The sequence below is a fragment of the Lytechinus variegatus genome, chromosome 7 (assembly GCF_018143015.1).
Source record: "Lytechinus variegatus isolate NC3 chromosome 7, Lvar_3.0, whole genome shotgun sequence".
Classification (NCBI taxonomy): domain Eukaryota; kingdom Metazoa; phylum Echinodermata; class Echinoidea; order Temnopleuroida; family Toxopneustidae; genus Lytechinus; species Lytechinus variegatus.
In genome coordinates this window covers 12,490,192-12,508,155 of record NC_054746.1, presented here as the reverse complement: position 1 = coordinate 12,508,155, position 17,964 = coordinate 12,490,192, and the positions used below count along the sequence as shown (strand labels likewise).

Sequence of the window (17,964 nt, the reverse complement as noted above, 5' to 3'; positions counted from 1 at the left end):
TATGATTTTTATTAATTTTGTGTGAACTGTGAGAAACTTTTAATTGAAAATCAACTTCATGATTATGGTCACCCCATCATACCGTCTTGTTCCGACTGTGATTTTTTTTAATGGTCATCAGCCCCCCCCCACCCACTTTCAATTTACCGTTCTGCAGTCCCTGTAGGCTGTACGACAATAAAGTGAGATCCCTTCTCACAATCACATATCTGAACTTCTCAATCTCAGAAATCTCAAGTATGGAATTTGGGCTGATAATTTCAGACCATAAAGGCATAATCTTTATATCTTTAAAGTTATACAGCATCTACTGGAAAATAAAGTTTTCCTGCAGTTTATCTTGTTGTCTTCCTAGCTTGGACATATTTGAAATCTTCATAGAGTGATATGTATATTGTATAATGTAGGTTTCTATTCAAATTTCTAAAGTAAGTTAAGTGATCAAAAGGGCTCATCTTATTGTATGGCAGTGAGTCCAAACTTCATGTGTGTCCATACTTTGCGGACGGTCATTATCTCAAAAAGTAGCCAATATCCTTAAAATCTGACATCAACGTGAAAAGCAACCTAAAATTACCCTTTGGTGTAAGTTTCTTTAAGATGAGTTCAGTATTCACAAAAACATTGACAAAAGATCAGCAAATTTGTTGTGTTAGCGCCCGTTTCGAAGAAATCTGATATCCTCAAGCATCACTTGTACTATCTCGATCAGATGTTGGAAATGCTCTTCTTTTTCATATAACCTCACGCAATGTTAATAAACTTCAGTATGCTCAGAATACAGCTGCCAGGGTTTTAACTGGTACATCAAAATATCAACACATCTCACCAATTCTCCAAAAGTTACATTGGTTGCCAATCCGGAAGCGTATAGAATTTAAAATACTTCTTCTCACTTGGAAAGTGTTTAATGGTTTGGCACCAAAATATCTACAAGAGCTTGTCACGCCTTATGCACCAGCTCGAAGCCTGAGATCATCACACCAGCAACTTCTTAAGACTCCCAAGACACGTGTAGCATATGGTGCACGAGCTTTCTCTGCCTCAGCACCTTCTCTCTGGAATTATTTGCCATTAAATTTAAGAATTATACAATCACTGGAGACCTTTAAATCCAAACTGAAATCTTATCTTTTCTAACAGTATTAGTTATTGACACTTTGACACTCATCCAAACTTTCTCTTTCTTTCTTTTCTTGTGCGCCTCGGAATAGAATATTTCTAGATAGATGGCGCTATATAAATGCCTATTATTATTATCACAATATCATTTTGCAAGCAGATATAATAAAAAAAGGTGAGTTGAATGTGGTACTGACTAATTCTATGATGGTGGGCCCCAAGTCTGCACACCTAACAACTTGAGTTAAGATTTAACATGAATTGCTTATTTCACAAAATCTTTCAGTTAATAATGTTCCTTATATCATTAAAAGTATACCAAATTTCTCATTAAAAAATGAAAGAAAATATAGGATTTTCTTGAAAAAAACCTCAGGCAGTCATTTTCAGATTGAAAAAAAAATGTCCGCACACTCATTCACTTCGCACACGAATCAGGGATTTTGATGAGAAAGGCTGCATTTTGAGGCCGTCATATGAAATGCCCTAAATTCATTATTTTTCCACCATTTTGAATTGGATTTTTTAATGAATACCTGTCTATGTATTGCATGTGTAGAGTTCATGCTCGTTGCATATCTCAGGGCTCCACACTAACCCCTTTTTTCTACTGGTCCAACCTATTCATGTCGGACCAGTAGATACCCAGTTTTTCAAATTTTTACTGGTCCGAACTTAAATCTACTGGTCCCAAAAAATAAAGAAAACATTAAAAAAAGGCGCAAGTTTATTTTTCTAGCCTTTCATTACCCCCCCCCCCCAAATAAAATGAAGGAATGAAGGACAAAAAGAAAGCAAGACAGAAACAAAGAAGGAAAGGGAGGAAAGGAAAGGAAAGGAGGAAGGAAGGAAGGAAAAGAAAGAAAGGAAGAAGGAAAAGAAAGAAAAAAAGGAAGGAAGGAAGAAAGGAAGGAAGGAAAGGGAGGAAAAGAAAGAAAGAATAAAAGGAAGGAAGGAAGAAAAAATAGAAGGTAAAGAAAGGATAGATGTGAAGGAAGGAAAAAAGAAAGAACTAAAGAAGGAAAGAATAAAGAAGGAACAAAAATAAGAAAGAAAGAATGAAAGGAAGGAAGGAAGGAAGGAAGGAAAAGAAAGAAAGAATAAGAGAAAGGAAGGAAGCAAGGAAGGAAAGGGAGGAAAAAGAAAGAAAGAATAAGAGAAAGGAAGGAAGGAAGAAAAAAAAACTTAGAGGTGAAGAAAGGATAGATGTGAAGGAAAAAAAGAAAGAACTAAAGAAGGAAAGGAAGGAAGGAATAAAGAAGGAACAAAAATAAGAAAAAAAGAAAGAAAGAAGGAAAGAAAGAAGGAAAAGAAAAGAAAAGAAAAAGGAAATGAAGGAAAGAAATGAAGCAAACAATACAGAAAGAAAGAACAAATCCAGAAAGTAGTAAAGGAAAGAAAGAAGAAGCAATAAAAAAGAAAGGGTTAAAGGAGAGATGGAAAGAAGGACAAAAGAAAGAAAGAGAGGAAGGAAGAATTGAAAGAAGGAAGAAAGGAATTAAGGAAGAAATAAAGGAAATGTAAAATGATAGAAGGAAAGTAATAAAGGAAGGAAAGAAGCAAGCAATATAAAAAAAAGAAAAGGTAAAAGAATAGATGAAAGGAAGTAAAAAAGAAAGACTGAGAGACAAAGAAAGGAAGAAATAAAAAAGGTAAATAAATGATGGATGGAAGGAAAAAGAAAGAAACAAAGAAAGAAATGAAGAATGAAGGAAAGAAAGGGTAAAAGGAAGGAAGGAAAGAAAGAAGAGAATAGATGAATATAGGATGGATGGACTCAAGAATTAAAGAAAGAAAAATATCAAAAAAAAAAAGAAAGAAATAGAGAAAAATATTTTTTAAAAGGATTGAAAGAATGAAAGAAGGAATTAAAGAAAAAAGGAAAAATAAAAAAGACAGTAACAAAAAAATGAAAGGAGGGAAGAAACAAAGAAAGATTGAAAAGAAAGAAGGAAAGAAAGATAGGAAGAAAACAGAGGAAGAAAGCTAAAACTATCATCATAAATAATTTATTGATTTCTTTTTGGCTCAATTAAAATAGCTACGAAAGAAAGTCAGAAACCATGTGTATCAACACACACATAAATGCATATGTGGGGCTAATATGTATTCAGATGATATCATCTGATACCCGATCTGTTTGAACCAAACAGAAGTGAAAATTTATCCTTTTACTGCTTACAAATGACAGTTACTCCAATTTTTAGGAAATATGGACATTATAAGAGCCTTTCATGAGTATGAATCGTGAATTTTGACAGTTCTGTGAGTGATTTTTGCAAGAGTTTAGCCAAGCTTCGTTCGCACAGCCAGTAGAGAATTTACCATGTGGGTTGTGTGGCTGGCTACATGTACACTGTATCTACTCTAGTAACAATTACGTGCGATTCATTCTGTGTGTATTCTGTGTGTGAATGACAGAATTTATCGGGGGGAAATAGTTAGCAGTGAATTTGACCATTTCTGGAAAAGTTATTGGCCCAACAATGGTTTTTTATTACTGGTCGTGTCGGATCCTTAAAATCTTGCTATTATTTGAAAAATTACTGGCCCGACAATGATATATTTTACTGGTCATGTCGGACCAGTAAATCTTCCTATTTTTGAAAATCTACCGGCCCGACAGCGATTTTTACCGGTCTGGGACTGTCGGACCGCCGCTAGTGTCGAGCCATGCATATCTTCTTTTACTAGAATCGTGCAGATACGTGTGTGCACAGACTTGGGGGAACTTGCCACAGCATTTTGTTGTCTATCTGATATAAATATCTCACCTTTGGATTTTGAGCTCGAGTTTTTGTTTAAATCTCCTCAAAAACTCTGGTCCCCGAAGTCAGGTCACACTTTTTCAGAATGGTTTTCCAGCACAGTGCGCATTCAACAATGGGAATAGAATTTTGTGATCGCGATACCGGCGAATCCCCTTGACCTACTTCACATTTTTGTCAATGATTTTATAGGATGGGGGGTCGGGTGTTCGGACACTTTATCTTTTTGAAGCCTTCTTTTTTGTCTTTGGATTACACCACTCATCTAGCCTGGAGGCATCTGGGGAGTAAAAGTCATCTACTCTACGTAGGGTTACTCCCCACTGACGCCTGGGATCCCAAGCTATATTCACCCACGTACGGGTTCAAAACCTGAAACTTTCGCCCCCGAGATTTCTACTTTCCCTCTAAACCAAGATCTAGACTAGCCCTAAAACATGTAAGATGTACATGATGGGGTCCAACTTCATTTCCAACATTTCTGCGATATTGATTTCATTTTAAAAGAAGAATTCATTAAAAATCGCGCGATTTGCGTGCCGTCGCCAAGCGGAAGACAAAGAAATCAAGATGGCGACGTAAACACGGCCGTAAGCATGGTAAGCTCTTCCCATCTTTTCATAACAAATTCCTTGTTTTTTTAATGAATTCTTCTTCAATTGGTAACTATTTCTTAAAATTGGTTTTGCATAAATTGTGAATATTTTGTGAACAAATTTAAGCCTAAGGAAAATTTTTGAAAAGTCCGCAAAGTTTGGACACCCCATCACAGAGACTTAATGATATAGGCCCTAGCTTCTATTTTTATACGGTACACTTCACAGCCATTGGGTGATTTCAAGTTCAGTGTTGACCTTTTGGTGTTGGGTCAATTTTTACACGATTATATAAACACCAAACATAAAATGAGGATGGTCCCAAAAAGTCACTCACTCGTTGTTGAGATGTCAATAATGTGATCTGAATCAGTTTTACAAACTCTGAATAAGTTTTGGAGCTAGGGGAAGCAATCAAAATTTCAACACTAACACCAACACCAAGGCCAACACCGAACTTGAAATCATTTTGAATACCGCGCCACGCCGCCACGCCCCGGTCGCAGACGTGTATCATACAGACAGTGCGTACCGTAAGGGCACTAGTATTCAACCCGTTTGGAGAGTTTCCTCAAATATATAGAAATATAGAATTCACCTGAATTTCAGACCCGTCTTATTTCCAAGAGCAAATGCTGGTTATTCTTTTTCCGTTATTTTTTTCTTCAACCAGTCGACAGCGTGCGCGGGCGATCGAATTATACGGCGACGGTTTTTTGCACTAGTATTCAACCCGTCTGCACTAGTATTCAACCTAGCGATGAAAGATGGTCCTGTCTCTCAATCTGCCCTTGTCCCATCTGACTATGGACTAGACCATTTGAGATGAGACCAAACAGGGAATTAATCAAAGCCAGATACTTACATAGATCTAAACTAATTTAGCAATATAAACCCTTTTGAGATTTGCTATCTATCCTCACTAGGTTGAATACTAGTGCAATTCAGTGCAAAAGGCCATCGGCGCATAATTCGATCCTACGCGCATACAGTCGACAGATTGATAAAGAAAATACCGACAACAGATTACCCTGGAAATAACAAAGGTATGAAATTAAAATAGTTTCCATATTTCTAAATATTTTTGGAAATATGTCAAAATCTTTGAATTATGCCGGGTTGAATACTAGTGCCCTTACGGTATCGTAACTAAAATATTTAAACACGATTTTTTGGTCTTTTTTTAAACTTTAGTTACCACCACACAGAATTAAATTTACTACTTGCAAAACAGCATACCTAAAAATGTATCTTTCTACCTGGTTTCTGGTCTCTTGTCTTCAAAATTGTTGACAAATCGGCCTCGCTCTTGTGAAATTTTGAAGAAGCGCAGCACGACTTTTCAGAAATTTGAGCTAAGGTTAGATTTAGCTCCAGGCTAGGCCACAGGAGTTGAATATTTAAATCCCATTTAATTTGAATATCTGCAAAAACCGTAGAATTCATAATACAAAATTTATTTTTATCAAGATCAAATATGTAATATAAAATGATTATCTGAATTTTTAAGCATTTATTGAGGAGATGTTCAAAACAAGAACACTTAAATCTTTTCTAGAGACTACATTCTTGCTAGTTGAAGTTGTAGAGAACTTGAATCATGGACATGGACGCCGCGGTTTGTCTCCAAGATTTTGAAGATTTTGCTATCAAATACCTCCCAAAGAATGCTCTTGATTATTATAGGAGTGGTGCAAATTCCGAACAAACATTGAAAGATAATCGAAGCGCATTTGAAAGGTAATATAGATGTTCACTTCTTCACATGTTTCTGGTTAACCCCTCCGAAAAACTAATCTCGCACAACCCAACCGCTTTACCTGGAGATTAATCTCATGTGTAATTCGTAAGCAAATATCACGGGAACGTGACAATGCTTTTTCTCTTTGCGTGCTTAGAAATCGCTCTAGTAGAAGGTAAGGACTGCGTACTAAGACCGATCATATCCTCTCGTTCATCCATTTCAGCGATCCCCTGTGGTCACGCCCATGCCCCGCCCACTTTCAGGTGTTGAGATCCCAAAACAGCTTTTAACACTTTAAAAGATTAATTTCCCCTTCAGGATGTTCCCCCTCAAGGTCAAGGTTCAACCAGCTTTTGGGACTTATTATGGTTATGCAAATGACATTGGGGAAGATGAGACAGAAACTTATACCCTTTCATAAACCCAATTAAAATGAATTAGGCGGCTAATAGCAGCATAATTTGGTCGTAAAATTGGAGGAGGACAAGAGTTATCCGCATTACTCTGATGCTGGCATCGGGATAAGATTTTGAGTTTATGAACGCATTTCCAAATAATGCGGATAATTGCCATGGTGCGGTCACAAGGTCACCCTTTTCCAACACAACCGCATCGGAGGGGGCGTGTCCAGTTGTCATGGCGATTATCCGCCTTTTTCAGGACGGGCGCTCGTAAAAATAATGCGGCTTATTTTTGGAGTTTATGAACACAATATTTATTGAATTATCCGCATTACTCTTAGGCGGCTAATTGGAGGATAGGTTTATGAAAAGGGTATTAGTGAAAGAGCAATAATTGATCCAATGGCAATGTTTGTGTTTATAAATTTGCTTGAATGTCATGATGAAGTTCTTGTTTGAATTGTTGATTAAAGTGAAGAAAAGAAACAGTTCCTTCATTTGAGGGAGTTTAGTATACTATTTTTATTCCATATGCCATGATGATAATTTTTGTTTGTTCTTTGCTCTCCATTCAATTATTTTCTCCACTTAGTTTTATTTATTTTTCTTTGCCACGTTTGTTACCTTTTAAAAAACATTATTTTCTTTCTCTTTAATCACTCAAAATTTTTTTCATTTTCTCTTGTATTATATTTCTCTCTTCATTTTCTCTACCTCTTCATCTTTGTTTTTTTGTAAATGTAGACCTTGGCTTTAGATAGTGTTTTCTCTTCCTTTCCTATTTCATATTTTTTTCTTATTGAATAGTAGAAGAATCTTTTTTTCTTCCTGTTTGTTCATTGAGTGAACATTACTTTATCTTTTTTCCCTTTTCCTTTTTTTATCTTTCTGGTTCACTCCTTTCTCTGTCAATTTCATGGCCTGAATATTTTTCTCCATTTTCTTTATTCTTTTATTGTTCTTTTTCTCTCCTATTTTGTTTCCATTCATTTCGTCCTCCATCTCCTTGTTCAATCTCTTTGGCCTACATTTTTAAATTTCTCTCTGCTAAAAAAGGAGAAATTTCTTGTGATGTATTGGAAATACATATATTTTTACTAATGTCAACCTGTAGAACTGCACTATCTTTAAATATTTGATGAGCAGGGCACAGTTTCACAATGATATCTCGTAAAGGAGTCTCATTGATATTAATTTTCTTTTCCTATTTTTTTCTAATATTTAGACCTATTTTCATTCTAATTTAATGTAATTCATGGGCCCCTATTCTGATAGCAGGTTTAACTTAAACTCAGGTTTAAAGTTGTGGTTTAAGTATGGATAGCCAATTGTTTCATAAATTACTAACAGTAGAGATATCATACGTCAGCTAATTTTGCTCTCAAATCATTCATAATTGTCTAGGAAGTATTAATAGATGATTGTCTTCACCATCGATGAATCAGGAAAAAGCACAGTAAAATAAGAAACATACAACGTAATAAAAATTTTGACACTTGGCTTCCCATAATTTTAGCACAGATTTAGACCATGGTCTAGGTTAAACCCGACTTCAGAATACGGGCCTACAGTGTATTCCATCTATAAAAAAGTAAATATTTTATTGAATGAAAAGGGGTTGGTTAGCAGGCACATTTACTTTCATTTTCATAATCATAAAGTATTACATCATGCATCTATTTCGATAATAGAAAATGAAACGTTACATTTTTATTATATATTTCATTTCAATTTTAAGTTGATAAGTGAATTTTTAACGACAAATTTCCAATGCTTCTAGATCTAGGTCTTTCTAAAGCTTATCCAAACTACAAATCACACCTTATACCATATCATATATGATATGCTATATAAATGTTAAATAAATAATATACTGATTTGTATAGTGCAGAAACTATGTGCATGTACTCTGTGCTGTAATTAAGAGCTGTTGAAATGCTTGCAAACAAATTTAGAAAAGGGAAAGAAAATAAAATTGTATGGAAATTACTGGAAAAAATAGGTGTTTAGTCTACATTTGAATGTTTCTACTGATGGAGACAATCTTATTACATATGGCAAGCCATTCCATAATTTTAGGGCTTCGCAGGCAAATGCACGATCTCCCAAAGTTATCTTTGTGTTACGAGTCAGAGAACTGTGCTGGTTGTGAGTGTGCCTGTGAACTTTGGTAAAAGCTCAGAAATAAAGCTCTGGGCTTGACCAGTTTGTGCCTTGTATACAATTAACAAAATCTTAAAAGATATTCATTGGAGATTGATAGCCAGTGCAGATCTTTAGGATAGGGGTGATCCTGGGAAAATCTTGGTTGACTAAAGTAAATGTGTATGGCTGATTTATCAGCCATACACATGTCATCTGTACATGTACTTGCTGGAGACGCTTGATTTGAGCTGAGGAGAGCCCATACAACAAACTGTTACAATAATAAAATGGACAAGCGTTTTCATGCTTCCATCATCAAAATGTATTTTGGTGTGCGTATAATCTTATATCTGCCTATAGATCTCAATACATTTGCAGAAAGACTGTGCCCCTCTTAGATGGCACAATGAGAAGGTCCAGTAAATTCAAGGAATGCCATTTCAATGATGAAGCAGTCTTCAAAAAATCAGCTCAGAGTTCATTTTCTTTGTCTCTAAGGGTTCAAGGACCTCATTTTATAAGATATCCAATGAATAATCCAAGTTACTGTTTCCATTTATAAGTAAAGAGTTTATTGGAGACAAGTAATTGTGGGAAGTGTCACTGTAGACTTTGGACCATACTTTACCAGTCTCTGCTCTACAACTTAAATATGTAACCAGAAGGTGTACATTTTTCTTAAATGTCTTATTGATTTGATGCAAAGCAATATTTACAAATACTTCAATTTATTTGGTTACATAATTGTTACTAGTATTTGTAGTGCTACTTTATTAATGTTTCATAATAATTTTTACTTTTATAAATATGTTAAATTTATTGTGGAAACCAAGCATAATACTCTGAAACACACCTGCCTGAATTCATTACCAATCTAATTTGATATTTTTTTCAGACTGAGGCTTTATCCTCGTATTCTTCGAGATGTGTCTGTGCGTGACATGTCAACGACTGTCCTTGGTCAACGGCTCCCCTATCCCATTGCTATCGCACCTACAGCTATGCAGAGAATGGCCCATGCAGATGGGGAAGTGGCAACAGCACGAGGTATAAATACATTATAGAGAAAATAGAGATGATGATGGTGGTGATGATGATGATGATGATGATGGCAATGATGATAATGATGGTGGTGGTGATGAGGTGGTAATGATGATGGTGATGATAAAATGATGATGAGGATGATGGCAATGATGATAATGATGATGGTATTGATGATGATGATGCTGATCGATTTGTTGATCATTAGGATGGTGGTGATGGTGATGGTAATGATGGTGATTATGATGACAATCATTATGATGACAATGATGATGATCAATCAAGATGATGCTTTATAAATGAATGTGAAGAGAAACATTGTGTGTTGTTATCTCATAAAATATGATTAATAATTCTGGGAACTTGTGCTTTTTATCAACATTGCACATCCTGATAGTGATTTAAATCTATCTCATTAAGAAATTTTTGTGTCAATGTAGCACTGGGAAAAAAAAGAAATAGTAGGTGTCCCAAAAAACAGTTTCAATTATGTACCTTTCAACTTTAATCTGCCAAGAAAAGTGTTTAATAAATTTTCACCTGAACTGTTTTGACTAACTGTTTTATTTAAACTATTTTTTGGCTGCTTCCTCATGGAAAAATAAATCTTTGGTTTATTTCTAGTAAATCATGCTTCCTGAATAAATAAGACTTTCTAAAATAGTAGGTTGGGTAAACGCCAAGTAAGAGTCCATCTGCTGAGCATTTTAAAACCTTTCATATTGTTTGTTTTCTTGACTATACCCTACCCTCCTCCCCTTCACCCTTTCTCTCTCCCTTTTACTTCACAGCTGCTACAGCAATGGACACCGGTATGATCCTCAGTTCCTGGTCTACCAGTAGCATCGAGGAAGTTGCAGAGGCTTCTGGGAAGGGACTAAGATGGTTCCAGCTCTACGTGTACAAGGACAGAGAGGTCACCAGGGACCTGGTCAAACGTGCAGAGAGGGCGGGCTACAAGGCCATTTTCGTGACGGTGGATACGCCCGTGCTCGGGAAGAGACTGGCCGATATCAGGAACAAGTTCTCATTACCGGAGCCACTAAGGTAACAGGCTTTAAAGTTTTATATTGTAGGGAAAGGCCTCTTTTCCTGCTAGGTGAATATTTTTTTTATTACAGCAAAAATGTGAAAAAAATAAAAAGTTAAAAAAATATCTAAAGCCAGTCCTTAGACTAATTCTTAGACTAGTTCTTTAGATTAATTTAAAGCACTGAGGTACACTTTGAATCTTTCAACCCTTTGTAGCATTGATCTCTATTGGAAGAAACGAAATATTTTAATTTGAACTTGTAATGATCCCATTACTGTTTAAATCATATATGCTGAATTGTGAGGATGAACATTTTTCAATTCAATTGTCAATATATTTGTGCATTTCACAGTCCTTTGCATATTTAGGTTGCATACTTGTTGTGACGTGTGTCTCCTGAGTCCTCCTTGTAGTCCTGAGAGATTGGTTGATAACATCAAGTGCTGTGTGTTGCTTCTATTATTGATTACAATATTAGTTTTCTTGGATCTTACTTCTAGTTCTACTGATTAAAGGACAAGCCCACCCCGACAAAAACTTGATTTGAATAAAAAGAGAAAAATTCAACAAGCATAATACTGAAAATTTCATCAAAATCGGATGTAAATTAAGAAAGTTATGACTTTTTAAAGTTTCGCTTCATTTCACAAAACAGTTATATGCACATATCGGTCAGTATGCAAATGAGGGAACTGATGACATCACTCACTCACTATTTCTTTTGTATTTTATTATATTATATGAAATTTGAAATATTTTTATTTTCTCATCATTGTCATGTGAAATGAATTTTCATTCCTCCCCAAACATGTGGAATTCCATTATTTTAACATTTTGTGCTTCAGGCAAGGAGGTCATTGTTCAGTTGTATTTATCTTAAATTTGTCAATACTCGCCTTGGAGGCCATCTCTGAAAATGTCAACCTGCAAGGACAAGTAGGCCTCTCGTTGTGTTGAACGTCCATGGTGCATATAGAGACCTTATACATGTGACATAATCTTATAGCCCCCTCCCTTAGAGGATATAGAAATACATGTAAATCTCATTGTCAGAGATTACATGTGTACGCAAGGCAATGGCATTGACCTCTAACATGGCGGCTCGATGATGCCAATGCATAGATCTATTGTACTCAAATTACTCAAATTGGTGTGGCCTTTAAAAAGTTAGTCTGATTTGTATACAGCAGCAGAATAATTATAGAACAAGAAATGATATAGCCATGGTGCTTTTAAAGTTCTTAAGAATTCTTACGATTTCTTCTACAAAAGGTACAAAGCATATTATAGATTTAGGATAGCATTTTGGGATTTCCACAATCAAAACTCACTGCTGATTTCTTTGGATACTGCAAAATTGCAAATCGCCTCTAAAATAATGAAATAAAAAGAAAAATTATGGCAGTCTGGGCAGAAACAGAATATTTTGGAACTGTAATTTAGATTCACATACATTAGAAATTGCTAACTCATATCACAACCGAAATATGTATTTATAAGCTTGGTTTTGTTTTGCATGACTACAAGCGAGTGTCAAACTATAAAGAATTAACATTGCAAATTTGATGGCAGCGATTGTTTTAAGGACATAAAGTTTTATAGTTTCAAAGTACAAACCCCATCCAAGGTAGTATGTAATAAATCTTTTTATAAATCATCTTATTCAAATATGAAATTGAATAGCTTCATGTTATGCCAAGGATATCCTGAGATAATGTAAATATTGTTCATGCATATTTTTAGAAGTCTGTCAAAGTCCAAGCTCAATGTTTGAAATAAAAATGATTAATAAAGAAAAAAATCAAGCAACCATAAATGTTCCACTATTTCTTAATTACTATTAAGGATGCTGTGATAAGTGCTATATGAAAAAAAAGAATATTATCAAAAAAAAAATCAGTAATGATTATCTTCCATGAGGATTTTAAAAAGTTAACTCAATTCTTGTCAAGTGAAAGCACAGGAGTAATAGTCAGTATGTGTTCTGTGACATATAGGCCTATAGCTTTTATGTTTGCTATTTACAATGCTTTAATTTGAAAGTAAAATTTGCACCATTCAGGTTTTGAGTAATGATATTTTCATTTATTATTTTTCATTCAGCGAGTAAATGCTCACATACATGTAAGGTCACAATGAGGAAAAATTGAGCTAAGACTACACATGAGCAGATATGAATGTGGCATTTACACAGGCATTCTTGTGCAAACTAATTGAATATTTAAAAACATTACAAATACTCCTTTTCTGTTACAAGCTAGTGCTCTGCACTAAAAAGAATCCTGCTAAACCAAATATATGGATTGAATTGAACATACATTCGTGTGTTATATTCTTTTTCAATTAATAAATGTTGTTTTTCTTTATAACAGATTGGCAAACTTCACTTCGAAGCTGATCGAGTCGTGTGGTGTACGTGGATCATCCAGTTCTGGTCTAACAGAGTACGTAGCGTCACTGATTGATCCTACGCTGAGCTGGAAGCACATTGAATGGTTGAAGACTATCACATCATTACCAATCATTCTCAAAGGTGTCCTCACAGGTAATTATGTATTATTTTCTTTACGTAATATTGTCTTTATGTAATAAACATGTATCACTGTATTTTCATATATGAGATTGTGGATGATGTGAACACACATGAAACAATAAATAAATAAAATAAATAAATAAATTAGGATTGTGGAAACTACACACGCACACAGCAAACCCACACAACCGCAAACAGAAAAGGAGAGAAGGGTTTTCAACAAAAAATTAAAGGAAATGAATTGGAATATCATTGAAAGTTAAAAATGAGTGATTGATGAATCATTGAATTAAAATAGATAGAATTAAATGATTCAATGAATTAGTAATCAATAGAATAATGAATAGTTAGCTAATGATGGCATTAATTAAAGAAATATATGCAACATTATGCATAGAGATAAGACATTATTGAAGATAAGATTCTGAAAAGCTCTTGTTTATCAAGAAATCAGTTCTAAGAAAAACAGGTTTATATGGGAACCAGTTGGGGGTCGAGAAGGTGTAGCCACCCTGCCCCCCCCCCCCCTTGCATCCAAGCCTGACTAAGTACAATGTGTGCCGCTTCTTGAGATTCCCTGGTTTAGCCTTTGTGATTTAAAATTGATTGTAGTAATTACTGGAAAGGAGATAGAAATAGACTTCATATTTCCTTGGAAATGGTTTTATCTTAGAAATATTTCTTTTCTATTCTTGTCTAGCTGAGGATGCACGAGAAGCAGCAGCACACAATGTAGCAGGTGTGGTCGTATCCAATCATGGAGCTAGACAGCTCGATGGGGTTCCATCTACAGTAAGCTCAGTATATTTATGTTTACCACTATATTTGTATAATTTCCAATGACATGAACTGTCTAAGGACATTGAATTATTCATCAAAACCCTTTGCCAGAATTTCTCTGGAGCATATTTTCTCCTCAACTTAGCTGAAATATTAAACAAGTTAAGATGCAACTGAAAAAAGGTTATTTGTTAGATGAAACTGTCTTAATTTGTAAAATGATGTGTCATTCAGTTTATTTACATGTTTTACCATGATAGCCAGTAGCAGTTGTTGTACTTTCATTCTTTTGATAAAAGAAACCCTTCCTGTTAGCTGGATGATTTGGAAATCATAAACCACCCAGAAAATGTCGACCATTTTGTTGACAGTATTGAAAATATTATTTGGAATACTTGTATTGACCTTTTGAATAGATTGAAGCCTTGCCCGAGGTTGTTGATGCTTTAAAAGGCACTGGGTTGGAGGTTTATCTGGATGGTGGCGTCAGGACTGGAACAGATGTTCTCAAGGCGATAGCCCTCGGAGCGAGGGCGGTATTCGTTGGTCGGCCAGCATTGTGGGCTTTGGCATACAATGTAAGTGCAGTCATAGAATATTGACTTTCTTGTCAATATCCTATATAAAATTGTGATATGGATCCTACTTATATGATTGGCTGATATCTATCATGTGACCACTCATTTATTGTAGCTAACAGGCAAAGTTGTTAATGGCTAATACTAATGACTAGTTGTATTGACCAGTTATTGTTCTGAGGTGAGGATGGTTTATCAAATGGGCATTAGAATATCTAACCACAATTGTTACCTTTGACATTGTCCAAACTGTTTCAAAGGTTTTCAAAGGTATCTTGTGCATGTATAATTCATAATAATACTCGCAACGCTGTGTAGTATTTATAAATAAACTACCTGAATTTTTATTTTTTTACAGAGCACAAGACCACGCATAGTCTTTGAATAGGCTAGTCCAGGATTTGATTTTCAGTTTTTACATACCTTCCAAACGGAGGTCATTTTGACAATCTGAAAACTTTCCTGAAGATTACTGAACATCACAGCATATGATTGTATACAAACAGGATTTCAAGGATTGATTATTTGAGTGGCTTATCATAGCTCAGAGAAGAAAAAAATTGCTTAAGAATTAATATTTCATTTGACCATATTAGTTGAGTGCTCATTTGCTACCTTAGTCATAAATGAATACTGGATGTGTAGAGGGAAATTACAATAAAACATTGTCAATGAGAACAAGAAAAATATTGATTCATCTTCTCTGAGAATCATGTAAGCTGGGGGTAAATGTTAGCATACCAATCATAGTGGATCGGATTTCTATGGCTATCATTAAAAAATAGATTTAATCTAAGAAATAGAAAAAAAAAACTAATGTTCTGAAAATATGCAATTGGGTTGCTGAGGGTACACACAATTAACAATTGAAATATCCACCTCTCTTCTGCTCCTATTCGTTAATCTTTTGTTTTCTTTCCACATTTATTGACCAGGGTGAGGCAGGAGTGAAGAGGATGATTGAAATTTTGAGGGATGAGTTTAGTCTTGCCATGGCTCTTTCGGGTAAGACCTTCATGTTTTATACTTATGTTTTACGTGCGTATCTTGTGTATCTTGTGTATGTTGTTCATGTATGTTATTAATATTTTTATAGAGAATGTAAATAAATTGAATTGAATTGAATTGAATAGCAGATGTTTTGAAATCAAATTTCCAGATATTATGATGAGCTGATGAATAGGGGTACCCTTCCTAACAAGTAACCTTCGATTATATGCTTTCTCACAAGTTTTCTTTTTTTTTATTTGATTGTATTTTTTTCCTGAAAACATTCATCTTCCCACAACTACTAAAAGTTGTCAGGGGCAATTGCCTTGAAAAAAATCACTATTACTGTGACTGTACCATCCATCGGCAATTACCATACCAACATAACTCAACAGCCAATATATATATAGAATTCTATGGAAGTTGCCATTGGATGCAAAAGTTACCGTTATGCAATACATTCCAGATGGAATCAATCTCAGCAAAAGCAACTGGTTTCACGGGTACTTTAAAATTCTACACATTTAAGCGCATATGATTTATATTTTACATACAATGATTGACCTATTTCCTTTTTTTTTCATAATTCTTTTCAAGGTGCAACAAAAATCTCAGAAATCAACAGGAGATTAGTCCGAAGACAACCGCCATCTTATACCTCTTCAAAACTGTAATAGAAATTATCTGGAACCCACAACAAAAAAAGCTAACAATTGATTTTAGGGCTGTATTTGACCATTGATCATGCACAATGGTCATGGCAATCAAATGTAGAAATCAGCTCTACGGTCACTTGTTATGCTCTATGTTACCGGGCACTGGTCATCATATATTCCTCTATACAAATAATTAAAAATGAATGTATATTTTTTTACTGCCTTTGTCAAATCTGTGATATACATTATAATGTAATTGTGTATAGAAGTTTTAAAGGTGTGTCTGTTGATGGGCATGTGACCATTCAGTGTTTTAATCCTTCTTTGTGCATGCATTTAATGTAAGGTTACTAGTGAATGAGGAGCACTCCACCTGGGAGTTTAAAAAAAAAATCAGTTCTGACAGGTTAAGTGAAATCCTCGATTTTGATTGGCTGAAAAGCGGTGGTCTATGACTGTTACTATGGTAACTGTGGCCAAAGAATGAAAACTTGTCAGTGCTGAGAAATGATGCCCATATCTCACTTTAATCAATAAAGTTGGTTTTTGAATGAACTCATTTGATACATCCCACACCATTGACTTACTGCAATTTAAAGGGAATATATCTCTTATTCCAATGGAGTTGATGACAATATAAAAAGTGTACCATAAAATTTATTAAAATTTTATGATGTTAGGCAGTTTAGAACTTTAGAATATGGAAAACATGGATATCTGTATTTTTTTAATTTTATGTAATACATCTTGGCCTCCGCAACATTAATGTACAGATAAACTTGCATACAATAAGTCCAATATTCGCCCATGACCACATTATGCAAACGAGTTATATATACATACCTCATCAAATTTCTTCTTAGTCTATCAGATTTCTGTGATCCCAAAAGATTTGATTTCAGAAAAGTTATCTGTATTCATAAATATCAATGACTGACTGACTTAAGACTGCATAAGACTCCTACGGGTGATTCTTTTCCATTCAGTTCTACCCTGGGCTAGGACTACAGCATCCTGTAGTGGCTGTAGGAGGAATCCCACATCACTTCTGACATGGTCCCTCCATCTGGATGGGGGGCCATCCTGGTGGTCTCCTCTCTTCAAATTTCTGTTGTCCTTGACAGATATCTCGAAAAATTAAGTTAAACTTTGATATTTTCTACTTTGTGGACAATTTAGAAACTTGAAATCATGATATGAAAAAAGAAGATCAGTAATGTACAGTAAGATCATATTAGGCATAAGAAATGTTAATGTTGGATATGCATACTGCAGATTGGTATGAGTATATCAGGTCAAGTACATAGTTATTCACTTGCTACACTGTGTACTTCTGACAAATTGGCAATATCAATGATTACGGGTCTTACGGATCATTGAAGAACAATAATGTGTGATGAAATCTGATAAGAATGCCCATTTATCAGTTTTGAATATTGATGTGTAGACAATGCTACTGTGGCATGGTTTCTTGCCAGAATACACTGCTATTGTTCAGAGGAATTATGCCATATTCATGATTTAGTTCAAATGTGATTTAATTTTCATTTCATTGCGAGTAACTCTTCTATTTATTT

The 17,964-nt window shown here is 34.9% G+C and overlaps 2 protein-coding genes across 5 annotated transcripts in view; one reads left to right on the top strand and one right to left on the bottom strand.

The window, feature by feature from the left end:
* The window catches only part of LOC121418464 (S1 RNA-binding domain-containing protein 1-like), a 35,192-nt gene extending 29,337 nt beyond the window's left edge, over positions 1 to 5,855 (bottom strand). Inside the window, exons 1-2 of one of the 4 annotated variants that reach the window (XM_041612357.1) lie at positions 5,746 to 5,849; positions 4,052 to 4,054 (exon numbers count right to left, since the gene is read on the bottom strand). The gene's annotated coding sequence lies outside the window, so the exon portion shown is untranslated. Of the gene's footprint in view, positions 1 to 3,896; positions 3,986 to 4,051; positions 4,055 to 5,725 lie in introns of those variants that run through there. The other 3 variants (XM_041612354.1, XM_041612355.1, XM_041612356.1) reach the window with 3 other exon arrangements.
* Positions 5,856 to 6,073: 218 nt separating this feature from the next.
* Positions 6,074 to 17,576, top strand: LOC121418463 (hydroxyacid oxidase 1-like). Its single transcript, XM_041612353.1, has 8 exons — positions 6,074 to 6,226; positions 9,672 to 9,823; positions 10,609 to 10,864; positions 13,223 to 13,395; positions 14,084 to 14,175; positions 14,580 to 14,741; positions 15,677 to 15,746; positions 16,329 to 17,576. Exons 1-8 carry the CDS (start codon positions 6,087 to 6,089, stop codon positions 16,403 to 16,405), a joined length of 1,122 nt encoding a protein of 373 aa, XP_041468287.1. The 5' UTR covers positions 6,074 to 6,086; the 3' UTR covers positions 16,406 to 17,576.
* The last annotated feature ends 388 nt before the right edge of the window (positions 17,577 to 17,964 follow it).